Here is a 17997-nt window from a genome sequence, read left to right on the forward strand (position 1 = left end):
CGATCTTATCACATTGCTAAAACTATTGCGCGGATTTCTGAAATCGATACACCATTAACAAAAACATTCCGCGAAGATTATCTCACCTTCTTGGCTATGATGGTCCACTGATACTAAAGTTCGAAGATCGACAATTACATTTGAAACTATCATCAAATTACACTTCGCAGAATTTCTTGGAATTGTAATTTCAAAAAACCCGCGAAAAATGAATACCTCCTCGGCTATCGTGTGCTCCTGATACCAAAGTTCCAAAATGGGCGAAAAATTCTAGTAAACGTTCAGAAATTCGCTTGAAATTCTCGCCACAGTTTAATTCGCGGAAATTCATACAAATGACGTTATTACCAAGAAATTCCGCGAATTGAACTGTGGTGGGAATTTCAAACTAATTTCCGAACATTTCTCGATCTTCCTCTACATGCATTACAAACGGAATTACTAAACCGAGGAGATGGAAGGAATCGAAGTTGCTTTGTGCATCAATACTTGATAAGTATTACGTAACATTGTCCCCGATTTCGTAAACTCAATTTCACACAAAAAATTCATCAAATAAGATGCCAGCGAGATAGTATCCTTAGTGTATTTTTTTTTTTCTTTCATATGAATTATGTATATACATGTGGATTTTTTTGAGACAAGCATCACGGCCTTCGTGCGAACTCTGATCTCTCTGTATTCGTGCTTATCCTTTCAATGTAATGAGACAAAAAGAAGAATGATGTATTTTCTTGATGACGCAGATGATAAAATAAGACGACCTCACAATGCGAGCTACGACGTAGCACATCCTATTGCTAAGCAGCCTCATCACATCGTCAATTCCTGAAACGCACGAGAATCGCTACATCAATTTTTTAAACTATGTAAAGTGAAATGTTTATTGCATAAAAGCTTTTTTCAGTCTGCCAAGATTTTCAACATTATTTTAATTCTGATTGTAATAAAAACAAATGCGAAACCATAAAATGAATCATCATATAGAATTCTGAGAAATAGTACTATATACCTGGTTTTGAAGACTTACCATAATAGCATTGACAATGTCGTTTTGATTATTTTTGAGAGCTTTAATAGCTTTCCCTCGAGACACATTTGCTTGACTCATTACTAACTCAATATCCTTTTCTTCGACGCCTGTTTCATCGACTTCTTCCTCAGATTCTTCTTGTATAGGTGCAACGACCTGTAACGAAACAATATTCGAGAATAAAGTGCAAATATAATGTAAAATTGATTACTACTTTCTACAATAAATGAGATAGTAGTACATCTTACCATAGTACTGCCACCCGCTTCGGTTGCTGGAATAACTGGTGGTTCCTTGAACTTCTCGGCTGCTGCCATTTGGGCCTGCTGACTAAGATCCTCGATCTGCAAAGTATTCTTTTATTATATACAGATGTGGTAGAATAACTGTTGAAAAGGCTGAATTATTTACAAAAAAATATCAGTCTGCCAAGGAATTTCTCAACAAAATTTTTCAGTTAATAATTTGCGAAACTGTTAGAGATCATCATTTACTTGAAACAATAAAATTACAAACACATAATTTTAATAAATATTTTAGAAATTTCACCTTGGCTTCGCCAAATACTATATAAGTATCTGAGGCTGGATTCTTCAATACATCTGGCTTGTTGATTACAAACAGAATATTCTTTGATTTACGAATTGTTACTCTATTGACACCTTGAATCTGTGTACAATAATGAAAATGTTAAAATATTTATTTCCACGATAAAGCAATACTATGATAAAAGTACAAATACATTCGACGTACAGGCTTCAATCCTAGTTTGCTCATAAGCTTCCTAGCCTTTTTCTCTCCGCGACTTTGTTTAGCCTTGGATACAATATCGATTGGAAGACCAGTAACGGTCGGTCCTGGAAAGCCAACGGTACCACCGGTACCTGCATCGTCCAAATCTGGAAGAGTATCGTCCGAGTCTGTGTCAGTTCCAGATCCTGCTGCTGCTGCTGCTTCAACCTTGGTAGGTTCGGAGCTAGCGGCTTTGACAAGTTCAGTCAGTTCTGGCATATTTGTTGATCTGCAACAAATCATGACGAAAAAAGTTATTTTAATGATAACATAAAATATATGGATGCGTTGTATAATTAAACGCTATCTGATCTCGTTCTTGTTAAAAACAAAATTTCTAATACGGTTTATAAATTAAATTCAATCATTTTGTGAAACACAATCACACGTGTTTGATACCGGGTTAACAAAGTCCGCCCCACCTCATGCACTTACCGAACGTATTACGATTTTCAATGAAAATACGCGATTTGGTGTATGCGAATGAAAAGTTAACGAAATCCGGCAACAAAGTGGAAATTACTTGTGACTACAAAGAAATTATACGAGAATAGTAAACACTTATCGCACAATGATTGTCACAGACAAATGGACGTTGTTATGGCGCCCACTGAAGGTAGTCGGAAAATATTTGCAGCAATGCGATCAACAATATTTTTCGTTACTTGGACTTAACTATCGCAACATGTTCAAGGAAGTTTCGACAAACACGAACAACACGTTTCGAGCCTCTTTACGATCGCATACGTTTTAATAGTGTTATCATGCACGGCGAATTTCGCGAATGAAGATCATTGAGGCACAAACATCTCGTACGTTCATCATTGACAATAAGTCATATCATACGGTACGATTCGCATGGAAAACTACGTTGGTTACTTGTCTCTCGATATTCGCGCTCTTTTACCATCATTGTAGAACGATGGCGAAAAAATCGTTAGATTTACCTCGAACGATAGTCCGTCGACGACCGAGCACTATTTTTACCATGTAAACTAAGACCGATTCACGCGTATACCCGAATGAGCATAGTTTTGCACTTTTGTGAACGCAGAATGCTTCGTTAAATCAGCACCCGCAATTGGCCACGCGAAGCGACAAGAAAAGTTAACACAACTTTATGAAATCCATTTTTTGTAACAATCAAAAACAGCAGCTATTCGTTTGAACATCTTTAATTCTGTTTAATATTTTGTTCTCATATAATTAAATATTGTCATAAAATTATCGGACATAGCAATAACGTTCAGATACTAAAAATATATTGAAAAGTTATAAAAAGGCTTTATTGCTATTAATACGTTCAAATACAAATTAAAAACTTTCGTAGAGCTTTTCGAAGTAATAGTTCTTTAAGTTTCCTTCATGTTTGTTACTTATTATTATTTATTATAATTGAAGATACTAATGTTATGCAATTTCATCGAAAAGTATATTTTCTTTAACAATTATTCAAACAGCTTTGATTCATCATATAAATACAAGTTTTAAATCACATTAAGTTTTATATTAAATTAAAGCATTAAGTAACAGTCGAAAAGAAGGTAAAACGATATCATTTTTTCTAAAAGCAAGAACTGCTTTTAACGACTTTCTGGTTCACGTAAGTATAAACTGAAAATCAAGTGTAGGTATCGCGTCTTTCACGGACGCCTAATTTTTTTCTGGCGTGTGAATAAATTGTATTCATTTCCAACAAGTATTAGTAGGACACAAAATACATGTCATCACAACAATACTTATACTAAGAGTCTATCTTCTTTCACATTTTCTTCCTTTACATACATATGGATATAAAAAAATTCGTACCCTCCACAATAAGTAATATTAAAAATGTACTTAATTTATCAAAAATATTATCAAGCATTCAATTTGTATTTCTTGAATGTTTTGTAAGGTCGAAAAACAACATGCACTTAATAAGAGAACGAAATACAGTAGATTATTTGACATTTAAAACAATAAAAATGCAAAGAAAAATCAAATTTACTGTTCTCAAAAAAAAAAGGAACGATTTTTTAACTACTATAAATACTAATGTCCACTATTGACAAGATAAGCAGTCTTGCATAAAATTGGTTATTGACTACAATTTTCAACGTGGGCATTTTTGTAATGCTTCCGATAATTTACGATCTTTACAAGAATAAACGATTTCTAAAAGTTCTTAAGTATATTATAAAATGTCACGATTTTATAGGTAACAGATAGATGAAGCAAAAATCTTTTGATAGGATTAACAAGGTATTAATTCAACAGTATCTTTTAAGAACTTGTGATAGTTTTGCTTCATTTTACAGTTACGCAAAATCCTAACAAGAATTAGACAAGAACAATTTGGAATGATTTTTCATTCGAATACGAGAATATAGTATTTATATAGCTTATGCAAATGCTATATTACTATCTGCCACTGAGTATGATACCTTTTGGTTTTTCAGAGATTATTTAAGTAATATAGTATTTACATTTTTGCTATACATATAATATACCTGTACACCAATATACTACAACGTTAATTGTATTGTAGTATGGTTCATAACAAAATGTTTCATGTCGCAAATTCGTTGAGAATATGTTCTTGTTAGGAGAAGGATTCGTCGACGTCCATTTTTTCACCTTTGTCACATTGATTCGCTTCTTCTTTGTTCGTCTCTTTTTTTTCGTTGACTTTTTCTGTATCAGACTCATCTACGGTTTATAATTATTTATGCAATTAGAGAAATATTAAATCATATTAATAAAATCATTACTTACCACATTCTTTCTTTATTTGTTTAGTCATATCGTCAGCATCTTCTAATATTTCCGTTGATCTCTCAACTACTTCGATATCCGAATCTAAAAAGTATAAAAAAAAGTATTTCAAAATTTGTCATATCTATCAAATCATTTTATAGAAGTTTTCTTGTACCAAAAGCAGTTTTGCATTCTTCACTTTGTTATCTGGTACTTCAACTTTGAAATAAATATCAAAATATGCTATATAAGTTTAGCCCACATACAATTCTTTCCTTCTTAATATTTAGGCAATAAAATGCATATTCTAAATATGTATACAATAAAGTATCTTTTATTCGGATCGTTACATATAAATATTTTACCTAAATAATGCCCAATTCTGTTCATGTATTATGATAGAAAATTATACTAAAATAAAGTATTATTAAACGCAAAATAAATTTGCTCAAACCTGTATCTGATGAACTTGGTAGCTCCATTTGTACAAGCTTCATTGATTCTGTATTTGCAATAGCTGGCAAATGTTCAGGCGTATTTGAAGGTGATGGACTGAAATAAGAAGTTACAGTCAATTTTGGTGTAGTGGGCTTCTGTTTTCTTGCAGGATTCCAAAAGTTGCAATAACAACATCTGTATCCTGTAAAAGGAAAATACATATATTTTACACATTTATTGCTATAATCGAATCTTTATACTTAACTCTCTTTGTAGTTTATGATAAATGTTTACCAAAATATTCAAATTCTTCTTTCAATGCCATTCCATTATGCGACTCACAATTTTTGCAAATAAGTGCATATCGATTCGATGGTCCATCGCCCACTATATAATCAACCAATCGATCGAAAGCACTTCTTTGATGAGGTAACACCGGCCGCGGTAGAAACGATCCTAGTAAACAATAAATTCTATAATGTCCTGTTATAAGTTTGTACATTTATAATGTCTATGTTTTGTTATTATAAATATTTGATCTTTATAAATTCAAATAAAAGAAAATATATTTGTAAAATAATTACGTAACTTATGCAGTTAAAAAATATGTTTAATAGTTTTAAAAATTTGGAATGTAACGAAACTAACGGTGCTGTTTAAATAAAGAAATTAAATGTAACAATTATAATCCTAACAGTACTAACGATAAGCCATAGCTGGATTAGTAACTGGTTTAACACCACTCTGGAAAGGAGTGATTGGTGTATTCCGAATGGGAGCCGTGCCAATGGGGACAAGGCCAGTGTTAGTGGGCATTCCACTTTGCACATTTAATAGTTGATTTTGACTTGCTACTACTCTTCTTCTTAGTTCTCCAGAACTAGGCAATGGGGATATTACATTTTGTGGTATACTAGATTTTACATTTGGAGATGTTTCTACTGGTGTTGATACTCTAAACGGTGGCTAAAATAAAAGTTTCTTTTACTATAATTTTTATCTTCTCCATTTTTTACTACTTTTAAGAATTTTTTACCCACAAATGAAATTTTTTTATGCAAAACGAAATTAATACATATAAACTACAAACCTGTGGAGATAACTGCAAAAAATAGAAACAAAATTTAATTAATGAAAATAAATTTAGGTATAAAATATACATAATAATTGAAATAATGAAAAATGATATGATGGTATTCTTACTCACAGGTGTCACGTTTAACTTATCTGGAGCATACTTTAAGAGAATTTCCTTAGCTTTTTTATATGTCTCTGTTTCAGTAACTTCATCTAGAATTCTTTGTTTCTCTATCAGCATTGTACTTAATTTTTCTTCATTTTCAGAAATTTTACGTTTATAATACCATGTAACAATCTTTTTTGTAAGCAATATTCTGTGACAACAAAATATCCAATTAGAGTTTGAAAGTAACATGAACAAATAAATGAATAAATAAACAATTTTGTACAAAGACAAAAGACTTACAGAATTGGGAAGATCAACAATGGAATGATATAAAATATTTGATCATATAATGATGCCGGAAAGAAATAGAAATAAAAAATGAATGCTGTTATAATATAAAGTATGCTATAAAGAAAAAGGGTCCCAATAATTTTTTTGCGCCTTTGTTCTGTGGTATGTCCATATCTTTCTATTTCTCTAATATTCTGTTAGAAAAGATATTTATTATAATACTTAAAGTCTTTGTGCTACATTTAAAAAAGAAAGTAAGTTTCTTACCTTATCAAGGTCCTCTAAGATTTCAATGGTTGTTTTCTTTCTCTAAAATGTGCAAAATATTCATATTTATATAGGTTTATATAGTTTATTAAATTCTTTTATTTAATTTTTAATTAGACATAAGAAAGAATAATTATTTGCATAATATTAAGCATATCTATGTACTCATACAAATGTAAAAGAATACTGAACTCTTTCATTGAATTTATTCTTATGGGTCACACATGTTTATGGAATAATAATTAATGCTAAACTTACGTTCAGCATATTAATTCATATCTTTTAATAATCCGTGTCAAATTATTACATTAAATTACTAGTTTTATATTTAAGTAAAGAAATGTACAGTTGAATCATAGCATATGTATAAATTTCTTAATAAAAAGTCACTTAAAAATAATGTAGCATTATAATGTTTTCACATATTTTTGATTTGACAATGAAGAATTCAAATACGATCCATGCAAAGTCATTGAATGGTAATTCTGTAATGCATGATAATTCTGATGCATAAATTATATTTCATTTTGATTAATCATTGTATACTAGAAATTTCAATTGTATCAAGTTATATCGTTAGTATCGTAAAATACAGTATTATAAAGATACTGTCTACTATTTAAATTGTAGAAAGTTACACATATGTTACTTTTTCATTAAATTTCGTTTAAAACCTTATCTTTGCGCCTAACCTCAAAAAGCTGTCAACCGTGATAAACCCATATTTTTATTTAGATTTAATCCTAGCATTGAGAAAATACAAAATATCATACACTAACGGTAACTAATGCGCTACAGAAAAGTATGGTTGCAAAATAATTTTTAAACGTATAGTAAAAGAGCATGATATGGTAGAACGTTAACCTTAAAAACAGAAAAGATAGTTAAATAATTTTTGTAAATATTGACACAGACTTACACGAAATTTTGATAATATCATTCCCATGTTGTAGATACTTTAGTAGAGTCCTCTACGAATCGAAAATTGTTTTGTTCGACAGAGATAAAACAGCTCGCACAAAACGTATCAGTCAAAACAAGAGATTCGTGTAAATTTTAAAATAGACTAGCCGGGCGGTATCTATGTGCAGTTGTACGACCCATATTTAAATCCTTCCAAGTTTTGTTTCGATATTTATAGATCGAATTATCTATAAACACTTCCCAAACGGCAATAGTAAGAAATTCAATATCAAACCGATGTATTTTCCGTCGATGTACGGATTATTCATATAATGCGAAAATATATTAGCGAATCAACAGATGTGATGATTCCTTTTCTTACTTGTCACTTTTATACATTACAAAGCAATGGAGTATAGAAATATTTCTTCGATAAGATTACTGTTCGTTAAGTACGTAGTAACGAATTTTGGAGACCCGTTAGTTCAGTTCGTTCTTGAAAATTAACCGGAGTCGTAATTGTCGCACCGTTTGAAACTGCAAACCGAACTGAGGCATGAACGACCATGCATAGCATCAGAGGCGGTTTTGCTCGAAGAACTGTACGCTTCCCGTATCGATAAGGAAGAAATGCAACAAGCAAAATAAACGTTAGCACCGCTGAACATAGGCATGCAACATTTTAGTGAATATGTGTATCTATAAATAGATCTGATGTGATACACTCGATCGCTTAATGAAATCGATATGTTAAAATTACATTTTTATTTAAGTATAACGATACGTGCTTGACAATATACGATGAAGACAAAGATAAAAATTATTTTGGCATCGGTGAAAATCCAGAAAATGTAACAACCAAAATTAATATCGATATTTTAAAGTCACTATTTAAAGCAATGTTAAAATATTAGTATTTAGCATATTTCTGTATAAATCTCTGCTTCTTGCGTATCTGTTTACATTCCAAAAATTATGATATCTATGTGATAACATAGATAATGCTTTTATTAAATGATGCAATTCTCTCATGGGAAAACGTGAATTTATATATTTTTCCGCTTGACGTATCTATGGCTGAAGACCGCTTTCATTGCCGTTTCGATGTATTCATTAATAAATGGGATCGCTTGTTCGATAAGTGCTACTTCCGTAGGTGACATTTTTGGTAGTCCAAAATTTTTCTTTACACCGGCTGGACCGAAAAGTAACTCGTTCGTAAAATATCGGCACCCTGGTAATACGTTCGATCGAACATAAGCACATGTGACGACGTTCGGGAATCCCCTAAGTCCACCGGCAAGCACGAGAATCAACTTAGCAGCGGCTGCTCCAACGGACAATATTGGCCTTCTGGATTCAATGTTTGCCATTTCTTTGTCTCTATCACGAAAAGATTGCAACAGCATGCTTTGTTGTGCCTAGATATAATATTTTACTTAGTTGGAAATTTGATCAACCACATGTAAAAATTAAGCAAAGAAATATTGACAGAATACTACAGACATGCGTTAACATTATATTCTACGTTATACTATCTTTTTTATATCTGTCGTAAATCTTATTTCGGGATATGCCAACGTTTGATCAGTATTGTATTGTCAATATTCGTTCAGTGGCAGAAATTTAATCCGAATGACAGTACTCTCGTACATTGGTAAACCGGTTGACTGGACAAGCCCGCGATAAAAGCGGAACAATGGTATACGGATCTGCTCCACCGACCATAGGGATTGACAGGAACGCAGGATTTAAATTTAGAAGATTCGCAGTTGTTGCTTCCATTCGCATACGGTCAAGAGCAACAGAACCGACGATTCGATCCGGATCCCACCATCCAGCGAGTTTATAAATCTCTGAGACCATAGGAAGCATGACTGTGACTGGTCGAACGAAAACGACTACCAAAGCGTTCGAGCTGACTGTTACCATTTGTTCAGCCATTTCACACGTGTACGCCGTGGCATCTTCGAACTGAGCCTCGGAATTCGAGTCCATCATTGCATTTGGTTCTGTTTCGTCCATCAGCGCTATAATGTTCGTCTGCAGATAATATTGATTTATGCATATCAATCGTATTTAGTAACACTGAATTAAATATGATATATCATTACATTCTCGATTAATTCATATAAGATTAATGTTAATACTGCGATTGCAGTGACCAATTTAGTATTGTTAAGTAGCTTTAGGGAATCTCATAACAACTGTTGTAAGTTTTTTGCTTGAAAAACAATACTCTTCTTTCATACTTTATGGCTCACTGATACCGAAATACATATATGCAAGAGACAGAAATGAACAAATTATTGATCCCTCTCATATTTTTAAAGGGAAAGACACATAAACATTTTACATTTTCCACTAATTGTGACCGGAAAATGATAATAGAAACGTACGTCTTTTAGAGCGTGTTTTATACTTTTCCTTTCAAAGTATTTTACACGAGTCGAGGTGTCGATATGATTTGTATCTAAAACTGCATCAGCCATTGAGTTGCGTATGTCTACTAGGTGAACGCATTTTATCATTCGAGATTGCTTTAAAAGAACAGCCGTGTAAATCGATGCCTCACCTCCTCCGATTATACAGACTTGTATGTCACCTTTCCGATCTGGTAGAAAGCAATCATAACCATTGAATTCGGGTTTCTTTAGGTTATTAGGATTTGATTCTTTTTCAGAATTTTGATCATTTTTATTGCATTTTTTGTTTTTGGTTTTTTCATTGTCGGTTAACATTTTCGAGGTGTTTCGACGAAGACAGCATAACATACATTTCTTGGCGAATTTTAAAAGGCACTGTTGTGTTCCAATCATGTTCGACCGTTTGCTTTGAAATGCGATTCATTGACGATAATTTTTTGAATACTGTTGAGATTTATAAGATACATCGAAAATAAAATTTGGTGAACATTCAGGTTATTGGTTTAATATTGACCAATAAAAATATATAATGAACAATTGAAAGACTTTGTATAAATAAAATATGTTGCAGGTTTATGCAAGTGGTAGTGATAACAATTTTTACAATTTTATTTTTATTTTATCGTTAATCCATTGAACGAGATGGCTGAGATTTCGCCGTTGCGTGGCCAACTTCAACATCTGCAAGAATGATGATCATTTATTAAATCATTACAAGTTTATAAATAACAGAAAAAGATGCACATTGATAAAGTTTTTCTTTATTACACTGTGTATATATTTTTATAAAAAGGTACAAAATTGATTACACAAATTTAGTAAAAACAAATATAACGATTAACAATTTTTTGTATTGATTATAGTTATATTTTAATAATTAATAAATGTATCATGTATATTTACTTTGATACTATAATAATATCGGACATATCTGGAAGAGATTGTATTTCTAATGTTTTTTCATTTGCTAAATGTAGCAGGGATACAAAGGCAAGAGGAACACTTAGTGCCTCTGTATTAGCTTTTGTCAATAAGTCTGGTAGTTTCTTATAAATGTCGCTAAAATATTTATTTTCCTTCATTTCATTCTCTGTTTGCTGTTGTCCTGCATTCTGTATATTGTCATTTGCGTTTTCACTGTTCGAAATCAGAGCTTTCCAAATAGATTGTTTCAATTGTCGCATATCAATTCTTTTTTCACAAACGCTATATGCGATAGATGTTTTATTTACTAATTTAGGAACCAGAACTAGATTATTTGCATCAAAAATCATTTGAGTTCCTGGTGTACCATCTTCATTGCAATTATCATTATCTTCGTTTGTTCCATAATCATCATTAGGAATATTAGGACAATAGTTTGAAATGTCATTTTCATTACTGTAATTGTAATCTTCTATGTCAGACACATGAGCAGCATTTAATTCATCTCTGTTTACTAAATCTGTGTGTATTAATTGATGATAATACAGGTTGGTAGCAGATACAATATTGTAATGCATATCTCGCGGTAGTGTGATCATTTCTTCCTGCCACTTTTTTCTGACAGACTTATTTTCGAACCTTGTACTTTTAACCACCGAGAACTTTGGTAGTATACTTTCTTTTGTAATGTCATCATAACATATTTTTATTTCTTTTCTTTTTTTACCTTGTTCTTGGTGGCATTTTTCTATGACTTTACTGTCTCCAAAATGTTTGTTGAAGTTATAAAGTTTCCAGTGAGATGGACCAGCCCAATGAATATTCATATTTTTTTGAAGAAAAGAATATTCAGACATTTTTGTTGCTCCAACGTGAGTCACAACTTTATAAAAATCAACAATTTTTTCCACTGGTTTTTGTACTGCAATGCATTTATTTACATTATCCTCTTCATTCTCAATATCAAAATATTTAGTATTGGTATAAGGTGCTTCATCTTCAGATGGTAAACTGGCATTCAAGTCAAACTGAAATCTGTTCTCATTAGTTTCTTCTTGTTGTGCATCTTTAGTTTCGTCTTTTTCTTCTTCATCATTATTGGTCCAATTAAGGAATTCAAAATTAGTCAAAGATGAACATATATTCAATCTAGAAAAATCATCTATCTTCTGTATATTTCCTTTTATAGTTTTAGTATTTGTTTCAGACTCTATTGTATCGACAATGACATCTTTGTACAAGTGTAAATAAAACTTGGAATTTGCATGAATTGGCAGTATTACTTGGTACAATGTATCTGTAGTTTGTGAATCTTCATTTTCCAACATCCACAATGAAGGTTTCAATATTTCAACAGTTCCTTTTAAACTATCTACAGAACTAAGAATTTTTCGTTTATTTCTTCTCCTTTTTGTTTTTTTAGTTTTCTCTGAATCATTTCCTTGCATATCATTCGTGTTTTCATGGCAACTATCAGTTGGTGTTTCAGACTCTTGTTTATCCAATCCACCAGCTAAATTCATTATTTCTGTATGAATACCATCTACACGATATCCATAAATTTTAGTGCTTACATCTAAGGATGTACTGGCTACCTGCAAACTAGACATGTCAGCATCTTGTTTTTTAATCATAAAAGTCATAAAATCAATCATTTCAAGGCTAAAAGCATTTTTTATATTAATCTTGTTTTCAGTGTTAAGTTTAATGCATTCGCATATACGATTTCTCATTTCAAGAGATGAAATTTGTGCTGAAACACTCAGTTCAAGAGATTGCCGTTTAGCACTGCTTACATTTGTTTTCAATGTGTTAGAAATATTCATCTCACGGCGCAGACATAAACGTTCTTCTTCATCATTATTTTCTAATAGTGTATTTTGCGCGTACATAGATTTTCTTCTTAGAGAAGATGAAGAGTTTAAAGGGACAACTACCGGACTGTCCGATGATACAACTTTTTCATTTTCATGAGTTGCCATTTTGTAACTTTATTTAAACTAATATTTAATATTTAGATTTATAAGCAATCCCAAAAGTGTACATATTTACTTTCCTGAAAGAAATATTTCTATTTGTTCACTTTGTTTTGCTTTGTATCAATAATATAGTTTTTGTACACATAAAAGTATTTAAATAAACATTTTTAGAAACAGAACTATTATTTCTAATTGTATAATACTCTGCATGCAATATTTAAACTAATTTTATAATTAAATTACCTTAGAACATTGTATTATTTCACTGTTTATTATAATTGTTTATGTTTACCAACCCACATTTAATCAAGTAACAAATGAATCGTTAAAAATATTTACCGTTTAAAACGATGAAGTTGTTCATAATCTTTTCCAAATCGGTCCTCATTAATTGTAATAAGGTGTAGTATTGTTGCAATTCGTGATGTACTTGTTGCAGTAGCTTCAATTCTTTTTTATGATCCTGAAAGTATCGCATAAATAATTGCGTAAACTTTAAAACTGTAAAAATAACAGTCGGACCGAAAGACAGATATTTTCTTTATTTCGTTGTACCTTATCCATTTATTCTAAAATTCATAAAAACAAAGACACAGAAGAAATTAAAAAAAAAGAAACCGTAGGCACATTCAACGGTAATTGGAACAGAATATACCATAAATTCGAATAAATTTGAATATACGTGTTCCTAAAATCATTTTATTCGAACAGTCTAGTCAATCTTGATTTTCATTTGATACATAGGTATGTCACTCGTGATTCGTGTAAACATACTTTGTCCGTAAAATGGAAGAACACTCTATATTTCTATAAAGCTTGAAAAACTTAAAAGCTCCACGAGTAAATATAAAAGTATCTTTTAATAAAACGATAACATGGTTCCTTACTGTTGGTAGTGCCGTTAAATATGACAGGTCAGTCTGCAAGAATGGCGACCATGGTTGAAGAACAGAGTTCGGTTGACACGAGTGACGATACAAAATTACAGTGAGTTATAAGACATTAAATATAACAAAAAAATCAATCTACATGTTACGTACAATCCCGAAAAATTCTAATGAAAAGAATATTACAATCTTGATCGGGCTTTTGGAAAATAACCTAACGTACATCTTTCGTGATCCTCGGTAATATTTTTTAATTTATACATTCATTTACATTGCAGATTCGACCAAGTTACTTACAATTGGGTGGATATTACCCAAGAATTTTTCGAAGCTATCACAGGTGCTTATTTTAAAAATTAATTTTTTCCTTTACAAACGCTTCTCGAATTTTTTCACCCTTTTTATTTGTGTCGTTCATGTAGAAGTAAGAGAATAAAATTCAATCTGTCTGCAATTTCTTTCTGTTTAAATAATATTGCACTTTTATCAATGCATTTACGTATCATGTTTGAAAAAGTATACAAAGGGGTTATTCTCTGATATTTTAATTTCCACCGATGCATGGTAGATATTAATTTGAATGGTTGTTATCAGTGTAAAATATTTTATCAATGTGTTTATTTAGAGTTGGAACTGGGAGAACTTTTACACGATGAGCTGTTTGGATTATTTGAAGCAATGTCTGCAATTGAAATGATGGATCCAAAAATGGATGTTGGAATGCTATGTAATCGAGGCAACAATAAACCATGTACTTTTACGCAAGCTGTTGATTCGGGTGCATTGAAGCTGGACAATTTAACTCCATCCGAAGTCATAGGAATAATTGATTCAACTTATGCGTGTATAGTATCTTGGCTAGAAGGTCATAGTTTGGCACAAACAGTTTTTACTAATTTGTACCTTCATCAACCCAGTCAAATAGTGGATAAACCTTTGAAGACTTTTTGTTTTGCTGTGTACAAAATAATTGAAATAATTAAAGATTGTATCAATAATGCATCAGTGTTCGAGGAAGAAGACTTTCAAAGTGTTACTTATGGCTATAGATTGCAACAAGATATTGCGGAACAAAAGACTATATCCATGTTACGCGAGGTAGAAGAAGAATTACATAGGAAAAGTAGAATAAAACTAGTTGATGTAGAATCCGAGAAAAAAGTAGGTGTAATAGAAATAAAATATATTAAATACGATATAATTTTATTAATTAATTAATGTAGTTGCTCAAGTATTATCGTTATTTTGTTTCAGTATAATGATGGGTTAGCCTTGTACGCAAGAATTAGATTTACCAAATTGTTTTATCAAATATTATCATTAATGGGGAAGAAAGAACAGTTGCAGCAGAATTTAAACGATTGTCATAGATTGTTAAGCATGTGTTCATACATGATTCAAGTTATGATTAAGACAGTAAATCGTGGGGAGAAAGCTGACGAGATATGTGAGTGTTTAAAAATTACTTTTTCATTTACTTGTAGAAGTATATTATATTGTATATTAATTTTAGCAAATTATCCAAATATTATGGGGTTCGATCCCATGGTGAATCAAAGATTATTGCCACCAACATTCCCTAGATATGCTAAAATAAAACCGAGGACAGAGGCTCTAAAATATTTGGATGAATTAATAAGTAGATTTCGAATGGTTACTATGATAACTATCCAGAATGGATTTCATGCAGCTTTGGTAAGAAATGACTTGCAAGTTAATAGCAATTTTTGGCATAAATACCAAGTACACTGATTTCTTTTTAGGACTTTTTTTTAGAATTCTCACGACAAAGTCCCTGTATATTATCTAGATCAATGCTACAAATAGTTTATTTGCCTACAACAAATCGAGTGTTTGGTGTGCAAAATTTTGTTGATGTTTTAAAAGACGCGGCACGGAATTTCATAGCGCCGCCGGTTTTAATGCCAAAGAGCACGTTACTTCAAAATCATCAAGCCAAGGAATACGTCGATAGTTTCATGTCCCATTGTGTAAGCCTCTTTACTAGTTTATTACGGCTTACTGGTCACAATAGAGCAAGACAGAGAGATAAATTAGCTCATTTATTGGAAGACTTTGCTGCATTGCAAGATGAAGTAAGTTTAAAAATAATTTAAATTAGTTTAATACAATAACTTAAGAATTCTGTTATTCAAAATTTTAAATTTCGACAGGCTGAAAGAATAGATGGGTTCTTGCATACCTTGTCTGTAAAAAGTGTTACACCCAGATCCCATCTAGCTTGTTTTGGAACATGGATTTTGTATCATACACTACGAGTTATGGTCATGTATTTGTTAAGCGGCTTTGAGCTTGAATTGTACTCGGTACACGAATATCATTATATATTTTGGTATCTGTATGAGTTTCTTTATGGATGGCTTGTATCAGCTATTACAAGAGCTGTTACATTTTTAATGGAACAGGATGCACATAACGATGCGCAGAAAGGCAGAGGAGCCAGGAAAAGTGCTAAAAATAAAAAAAAGAAATCGACGCCGAGACCATATGACTTTGAAATATTGATGTATCAGGCTATGCAAAATATATGCGGAGGATATTATAAAGTAAATTTTACTTGAATAGTTCTACGACATGAAAGGAATACGTAATTTAATGTAGAATACAAAATCCGTTTATATTATAGGCTTTAGTTGGTTTTCGTATAGATGGAAGAATACCACTTCCTGAGATACAATTTGATTCGGAACGAGTCCGATACGAGCACAGGTTAATACCGTTTTCTGTATTATTGACACCACCACCGGTACATTACCAAGAATTCTTAGATATGACTAATGCGCAAATGCATAAAAGAAATGTGAGTGTAATAGTTTTTTCTTCATGCAATACTGAGCTTTTCTTTCTTACCGTCTATTTCTTTAGGAAAAGGGCACTGGTGAAATGCAGTACTTAGCAGGCTGCCGACATTTTCATCAAGCTAGAAATTTGTTGGAACGAGCACTGCCTCTTTGCCCACCAAATGCCAGTACTGTAAACGAGGTAGGATAATTGAAAACTTTCCTAGAATTTAATTTTGTTAAATTCATTATTCGTTGTATATTTTTTGCTTTACAGATTAATGACTTATTAAGAGTGGCTAAAACAAATTTTGTGGTTCTAAAGTTACTCGCTCATGGACATCAGAAGGATTCCAAAGAACCTCCAGTATTCGATTTTTCTTGTCATCAACATTTTCCACTGATAAAACTCACTAAAAGAAAATCTTTGTAATAGCTCTCACTTCAAGCTGCAAATGACATATTATTTATTTTAGCTTTAACCGTACAAAAAATATTTTTGTGTTGTTGTCTTTTAGATGCCTTTTTTCCGTTTAATACAACCTTTAAAGTCCCTCCCCCTCTATTTTTTTTTTTCTTTCTTTCATTAACGAATGTCCCTTCATTGTACAGATATGTATTATTTGCCGTATATATTTTGTGGATAAATTTCTATACTAAATGAAAATGATGTTTGTATATAGGTTATCGCAAATTGTATATGTTTTAAGTGAGTTCATGTGGATATTAAGGATGAATGTGTCGATCGTTTGAGGATAAGGTTCGTGAAATTTACAGATCGTTACGAAATGTAAATACAAATGTAGAATATATCGCCTCGAAATGTTGTACAGTAGTTACACCTTGTCAATGAAACTGTTACCAGTTTTTGTTAATGACATGTGCAACATTTTGAATATATTGCAGGCTTCAGCTATGAAATAACCATTCATGTGGATATTCTGTTTTACAATAACGATCCCGTAATTTCATTAATCTCACGATCCAATTTGTTTGCGTGTAAAATCACAACGGTTTATACATTGTTAAAGTCTGTATAATACAGAAACGCAAATACAGAAAAGTGAATTTGATTGTAAAATTGACAGATAAATACGATTGAGAGGTAAAGATACTTGTAAATCACAAAATTCACGCGAGAAAGTGATGTATGTCTAATAAAAATAATAGTCCAAGAAGAGAATGAAACGTACATAATAGCATTTATTATCTTGTATATTTAGATTACCTTGGTCGAATTAAATTTCACCAAATTACTAACAAATTTTAAATATTCAAACGTAACTGAATCGAGCTTCGGAACTATTGAAATTTAAATGGCCTACGAAGCG

General features: G+C 31.7%; 4 protein-coding genes across 5 annotated transcripts; 1 reads left to right on the top strand and 3 right to left on the bottom strand.

Annotated features, from left to right (window-relative positions):
• Positions 1–556: 556 nt before the first annotated feature.
• Lnpk (zinc-ribbon metal-binding protein lunapark) lies at positions 557–7804 on the bottom strand. Its single transcript, XM_076322669.1, has 14 exons — positions 7666–7804; positions 6747–6788; positions 6489–6673; positions 6210–6396; positions 6093–6104; positions 5707–5968; positions 5297–5458; positions 5019–5204; positions 4579–4666; positions 1787–2054; positions 1583–1702; positions 1282–1377; positions 1031–1189; positions 557–828 (listed from the first exon to the last, which is right to left on the bottom strand). The coding sequence occupies exons 1-14, from the start codon at positions 7690–7692 to the stop codon at positions 814–816; spliced, it is 1809 nt and encodes a 602-aa protein (XP_076178784.1). The 5' UTR covers positions 7693–7804; the 3' UTR covers positions 557–813.
• LOC143152474 (malate dehydrogenase, mitochondrial) lies at positions 7666–10483 on the bottom strand. Of its 2 annotated transcripts, none has more exons than XM_076322668.1 (3): positions 10049–10483; positions 9579–9692; positions 7666–9070 (listed from the first exon to the last, which is right to left on the bottom strand). In XM_076322668.1, the coding sequence occupies exons 1-3, from the start codon at positions 10466–10468 to the stop codon at positions 8696–8698; spliced, it is 909 nt and encodes a 302-aa protein (XP_076178783.1). In that variant the 5' UTR covers positions 10469–10483; the 3' UTR covers positions 7666–8695. The 2 variants fall into 2 exon arrangements, with proteins under 2 accessions (XP_076178783.1, XP_076178782.1); XM_076322667.1 differs by having other exon boundaries at positions 9303–9692.
• Positions 10484–10517: 34 nt separating this feature from the next.
• On the bottom strand, positions 10518–14016 carry LOC143152473 (condensin complex subunit 2). Its single transcript, XM_076322666.1, has 4 exons — positions 13866–14016; positions 13318–13441; positions 10979–13055; positions 10518–10756 (listed from the first exon to the last, which is right to left on the bottom strand). Exons 3-4 carry the CDS (start codon positions 12979–12981, stop codon positions 10750–10752), a joined length of 2010 nt encoding a protein of 669 aa, XP_076178781.1. The 5' UTR covers positions 12982–13055; positions 13318–13441; positions 13866–14016; the 3' UTR covers positions 10518–10749.
• Naa35 (N-alpha-acetyltransferase 35) lies at positions 13754–17863 on the top strand. The gene is made up of 10 exons (XM_076322665.1): positions 13754–13965; positions 14144–14205; positions 14491–15026; positions 15120–15312; positions 15379–15560; positions 15629–15961; positions 16040–16432; positions 16513–16686; positions 16752–16868; positions 16944–17863. Exons 1-10 carry the CDS (start codon positions 13886–13888, stop codon positions 17097–17099), a joined length of 2226 nt encoding a protein of 741 aa, XP_076178780.1. The 5' UTR covers positions 13754–13885; the 3' UTR covers positions 17100–17863.
• Positions 17864–17997: the final 134 nt, after the last annotated feature.

This window comes from Ptiloglossa arizonensis, chromosome 10 (assembly GCF_051014685.1).
Source record: "Ptiloglossa arizonensis isolate GNS036 chromosome 10, iyPtiAriz1_principal, whole genome shotgun sequence".
Classification (NCBI taxonomy): Eukaryota; Metazoa; Arthropoda; class Insecta; order Hymenoptera; family Colletidae; genus Ptiloglossa; species Ptiloglossa arizonensis.

Bases quoted from the DNA above. Each gene is read 5' to 3' on its own strand.
- LOC143152473 (XM_076322666.1), bottom strand. From the start codon at position 12,981: ATGGCAACTCATGAAAATGAAAAAGTTGTATCATCGGACAGTCCGGTA.
- Naa35 (XM_076322665.1), top strand. From the start codon at position 13,886: ATGACAGGTCAGTCTGCAAGAATGGCGACCATGGTTGAAGAACAGAGT. The intron at 13,966-14,143 runs GTGAGTTATAAG...TTTACATTGCAG, and splicing joins AGTGACGATACAAAATTACA to ATTCGACCAAGTTACTTACA. The intron at 15,027-15,119 runs GTAGGTGTAATA...ATTTTGTTTCAG, and splicing joins ATGTAGAATCCGAGAAAAAA to TATAATGATGGGTTAGCCTT.
- Lnpk (XM_076322669.1), bottom strand. From the start codon at position 7,692: ATGGGAATGATATTATCAAAATTTCGT. The intron at 6,789-7,665 runs GTAAGTCTGTGT...TGCACATTTTAG, and splicing joins TGATATTATCAAAATTTCGT to AGAAAGAAAACAACCATTGA. The intron at 6,674-6,746 runs GTAAGAAACTTA...CTTTTCTAACAG, and splicing joins TCTTAGAGGACCTTGATAAG to AATATTAGAGAAATAGAAAG.
- LOC143152474 (XM_076322667.1), bottom strand. From the start codon at position 10,468: ATGATTGGAACACAACAGTGCCTTTTAAAATTCGCCAAGAAATGTATG. The intron at 9,693-10,048 runs GTACGTTTCTAT...TATTATCTGCAG, and splicing joins TAAAACACGCTCTAAAAGAC to ACGAACATTATAGCGCTGAT. The intron at 9,071-9,302 runs GTACGAGAGTAC...TATTATATCTAG, and splicing joins CAGTCAACCGGTTTACCAAT to GCACAACAAAGCATGCTGTT.